The sequence below is a fragment of the Centruroides sculpturatus genome, unplaced genomic scaffold (genome assembly GCF_000671375.1).
Source record: "Centruroides sculpturatus isolate CEXI.00-Female unplaced genomic scaffold, Cexi_2.0 scaffold362, whole genome shotgun sequence".
Classification (NCBI taxonomy): domain Eukaryota; kingdom Metazoa; phylum Arthropoda; class Arachnida; order Scorpiones; family Buthidae; genus Centruroides; species Centruroides sculpturatus.
The window spans coordinates 634,343-639,624 of NW_019384664.1; the positions used below are offsets into that span (position 1 = coordinate 634,343).

A 5,282-nucleotide genomic window follows, 5' to 3' on the forward strand; every position below is an offset into this window, starting at 1 on the left:
CTCCTAGTCTTCGGTAAGATTTACCCACCGTCTTCCTATCGAATTTACGATTTAGAAACTGATCATACCTGCATATCCTGTTAAAAAAGTTCCATCATAGACACAGAGTTGTTCGCTATCCAATTCAGTCGAAAGTCCAGGTAGTTCATTAATCGGATCACGTTCGGGTCACCACTTTGTCATTCAATCCTACTGATGTTTAGATCTAACATTAAGCAGGCAAACACGAACAGTAACAAAAAAGAACTTTATTAGAAAAGGTTAGAACTGTCACAGACATCCTCGGGCAACACCCGGACAAAATCCAACGAACTTTCGCTCCTTTACTTTTTTTTGACGTTGCCAGCCACTCTTGTTGGCAAGTGTTGCCAGACAGAGTTCGTGATCTTGGCAAGTGTTGCCAGACAGTGTTCAGGATCTCTGGCGCTGGCGGCCACACATTCATTTGTATAAACATGTGTTGATTGCATTTTGCAATTTTCCTTCAAAGAGTGCAAGTGAGTGAAGAGCTTCTGGAACAAGCTAGATCCAATGAAGATTTCATGAAAAGCATCATCACTAGGGATAAGACATGAGTCTATGGATACAATGCAGAAACAAAATGTCAGTCATCAGAGTGGGTGGAAAAAATCTTTGCTGTGACCCAAAAAGGCACAACAAGTTCAGTTAGCATGAAAGAAAAACTCACTGAGTACAACGTTATTAACAGCTTTTTTATATTGCTAGTGCTTTCAATGAACCTATGATTGTCGTCTTCAGGCAAACGAAAATTCAAAAACAAACACAAATTCATTTGAATGTGAAGGTCTTGATCACTATTTTGTTCAATTCTGAAATTGTCATTCAGAATTGAATACTGCCTGAAGGTGATGTCTTTGTGAAGCAGTGAAGAAAAAATGACTGACTACTTTGGGAGAATGGCATGATGACAAATGCACACCCACCCACACATCACTGCTGATAACAGAATTTTTGGCCAAGAACTTGACACCACTTGTTTCCCAACTTCCATAATCAGCAGACTAAGCCCCAGCAGACATATTTTTGTTTCCCAAATTAAAGTCATTAAATTTTAAAAGCATTTATTTTTCTGCAAAACAGTTAAATTGCTTTTTTACTAACTTTATAAAGCTTTCATGACACAGTAAAAATTGGGTTTAGCAGACACCTGCACTTAGTGGATAAAACATACAGCCCCAGCATAGTAACAGGATTATCAATGTATTTTTTTCTTGATTTAGCAGAAACTATCTTTTACAGAAAACAGACAAAAATTTTATACTTTTCTCATTCTTCAAAATCTCTGTCAGAGGACAGTATAATTGATTACATGCTTTCCATGAATGTCAGTTAAGAAATATCATGCTTATCTTTAGTGTCATCATTTCATAAAATTTTTTTGTTCTTAAATTTGTCAAACAATGTTTTTATGGTTTTATGTTAGATACTCCTCTGACACTCTCCACTCAAACATTAGTAGATTGAAGATGGCATTTCTCCCTTGCATAGCTATATATACATTTAATATGTTAAATTAATTATTCAATATTAAAAGTTGTAGTTGTAGTTTTAAATTGCGTTTAATGAAACAAATCCATTTTTCATGTTTTCTGTTTTTTATCACAGGTTCAAAAGATTTTTCATATATAATAATTTTTAAAGACTTCCAAATTCAAAAATACACACACACCTTTAAAATAAATTAATGATTTTGAATCAATCATAATCACTCTGAAAATATTGATGTAATTTTAATCACTATTAAAAAATCATTGAAGATGTAAAACAATTCAAGTAATTATATCAGAACATTCTATGGCAGAAACTATATTATTAATGTTGTACTTGTCATTTGTGTAGATAACAATATAATTTAGTGGATAGATATGAGAAGATATCTCTGTTTAATGATGTACAGTATAAAAAGAATATTAGAATTCTAAATTCATATTAAACAGATATTTTAAGTAATGAGAAATATAAATTGATTCATCTTTTTATATTTCAGCCATGTTGATATTATGCTTTCTACAGTACATAAAAATAGAATTATTTGATAGTTAAAACTAGTATTGTTGTTATATTAATATATAAAATGGACCTTCATATCCAATTCTGTCTATAGTTTGAATTTTTCAAAATTATTAGGATAAAGCTTTTATTAGACATCATTAATCCTATTTATTGTGAAACCTCATTCCCTAAATTTTCAATTCTCTAGATATTATCAACCTCAAAAAGTGTTTTAATAATAATAGTAATAATTATATATGTACGTCAATTAGCTAAAAAAGGAAAAAGTGGAAACAAATATATATATGTTTCCACTTTTGTTTTTTTAGCTAATTGATTAGTAATATCACAGCTATTTTTTAAATTCATTCAGTCTTATGCCAATATAGCTTCTGAAACATTAATATTTGTATATTTGAATTAAAACATTATAAGTAATGATTTTATAACAAAAGTCAAACAGTTTGATTTTAAAATGTTTCAGTGTAACTTAACAGCAACAGTTTTTAAAATGCAAATGTCAACAAGTTTGTAAAATAAAAGATTAACATGATTACAATAGTAATTGAAAGAAAAATAAAGTAAAATAAGAGTAAGAATAAAATTAAAATAAAAGAAAGAAGATAAAAAAAAATAAGAATAAAAAATAAATATTTTACTTATTTATTTTCTGCCAATCCATTTGTGATAAGTTTAAATGTGAAAATTATCAAACTTGATTGTTAACAAAGCTCATTGTTCAGTTGAAATTGATGTAATATTGCATTACCTAAAGTGCTATTTAAAAGTTTAGTGTATTTATATTATTGCAAATATATATTCTAAACCCTTGATATCATTTAATAAATCATATTATGCTTTTAGAATTAACAATTATGTTTAATTTAGATGAGAAAGATGAAAGGCCAAACATGCTGAATGCTTTAGGACTTGTTAGAAAGAAATCATCCTCTCTTCCACCAGGTACATCAGTGTTCCATGATGAAAGCAGTCAAGATGTGATTTTGCCTTCAAGTGGTGATTTAAGTCAATCTGTGAGCCCAACTGAAAAAACTGATAGCAAAGTTCATCCAGTGGAACTATCAAAACAAAATGAGGACCAGTGTGATGCAAAAACTATAACAGAGGTTAATTTAAATGATTCCAAAAATGATAAAAGTCAATTACAAACACAGCCAACAGAAAATATCATCATTGCATCTTGACAGGCTTAATGGAATAAAGTTTTTAAAATAGAGTAAAAATTGTTTTCACTGTTTATAAAATTGTTCTATAACTATAATCTGCGTAATGTGATAATGTTGATATATATTAAAATACATAAAACTTTTTGTCTGTTTTTATTATTTTAGTGTGTAACAATTAGTGATAATTTTATACATTTTAAAATTAACTAGAATGAACATCATCAGTTACAAAATGTTAAAAGGTTAACATTTAAATATATTGTTGATTAAATAAAATTTTTAAACAAATATAGCCATTAGTTTCATCTATATCAGGATAATGACGACAGTAACTATATATATATTTTTTTTAAACAGTAAAATTTTGAGTATGTGAATTGATAACATTTTTGTAAATTTTCAAAAGTATTAAATATATATTGTAGGTTTTCAAATATATACAAATAAATATAATTTACAACATGTTTCTTTTTTATTGATATACATAATACTTTTAACATCAATTTGCTTTTAAAAAATATTTCAATTAATACAGTAGAGCCTCGATTATCCGACTCAATTAGGGACTGGGGTTGGTCGGATAATTGAAAAGTATGAAAAAATCCATTATTAGTGTAGTATATTATTATATCCCATGTAATTAGTATATTAGAATATTGCTATTAACCTACTTTGCGTTGAATTTTCATCGATGTTAAGCCTAACAAAAATTTTTTTAAATAATAATAGTCGCCATTGTATCGTTAAAAATTAGAAAATTAAGCCTCGTTTAAATACACGTGCGACTAAATATCCAGATGGCACAACGTGCTGATTGGTCGACTGAATGACGTCAACCTATTGGAAATGTTGATCAATTAGCCTAAACTTTGTAACAGTTTTGAGAGCGGACAGACGTTATAATTATAAACATTTCATCTAAAACTCGTTAAAAGGCACTTATTTATAATTTCACTAGCTCTTGTATGTATTGACATTAATGTTAAATCAGAAAAACACAACACTTTAATTTGCTGACAAATTTAATGAAAAAGCAAATGTTTTCAGCCAAATCTGTTGGCCATCATCAGGCTAAGAATATTCGAATATAAATAAAATAGAACAAAAATTTAAATACAAATAAAAATAACGAATGACATATATTTATACATTTAATTTATACATGTATAAATTAAATGTATAAATAACATATTAATGTTAAAATTATTGAAAAATTTTCAATTAAACTAAATTACGTGACATCAAAGATTTTAATGTTGAGAGAGTTTTAAACATCAAGAAGTAACTTTTATCTGTTTTTCATTTCAATAAAGCATTTTTGTACATTTACTACAATAATAAAATAATCAAAAACAACAAGTGTAAATTGCAAATTATGTTTTTTTTTTTACATTCTTTATTAGACAATACAGTATTTTTAAACTTACAAAAACTTGTATTTACTGTTTTATATATATTATACAACAGAATATGCTAAGTGGAAATGCAGATTAGTTAACAATTTAATATAATTTTCACCTAAACACAATTCATAGTTTTTAATGCATAATTGTTAAAACATTTTAAATAATAACTTATTTTTTCTACAAATTCTCTAATCCATTGGTTTGCTTTTCAAATCAAGTCCTGTGGAAACTTAAATATAGACACTAATCATCGCTAAACCCGATGTAATATAGCTAATCACCAAACATATGCCGTAAATCCATCGGGCTAGTTTTAAGGCTAATTAAAACATAGTTATACGCTGGAAGAGGAGATCGGATCGGAGGTCCGGATAGCGTAACTGGCAACGCATCTGCACAGTAAGTAGGAGTTGTGGGTTCGAGTCCCGCTCCGGGCCGATTTTTTCTCCCAGCGGTTCTAAATTATTTAAATTAATTAATTTATTTATAATTATTAATATTAATAAGAGATGGCGCCTAACGCTTACCTCTAGTGCCAAATTAATATAGACACTGAATATCATTTTGCTTTTTTTCCTATTATATTTTCCTACTTTATATACTTTATATTTTCCTACACAACACAAACAAAAATAGCTTACTATGAAAACATTACAGTACAAATGCAACATTACTT

General features: G+C 28.2%; 1 protein-coding gene across 6 annotated transcripts in view; it reads left to right on the forward strand.

The window, feature by feature from the left end:
* LOC111626616 overlaps positions 1-3,344 on the forward strand; it is a 156,142-nt gene extending 152,798 nt beyond the window's left edge. For all 6 annotated transcript variants that reach the window (XM_023370059.1, XM_023370062.1, XM_023370060.1 and 3 more), the window contains one exon: positions 2,902-3,344. In XM_023370059.1, the coding sequence (XP_023225827.1) occupies positions 2,902-3,218 (317 nt within the window). In that variant the 3' untranslated portion in view covers positions 3,219-3,344. The remainder of the gene's footprint in view (positions 1-2,901) is intronic.
* The last annotated feature ends 1,938 nt before the right edge of the window (positions 3,345-5,282 follow it).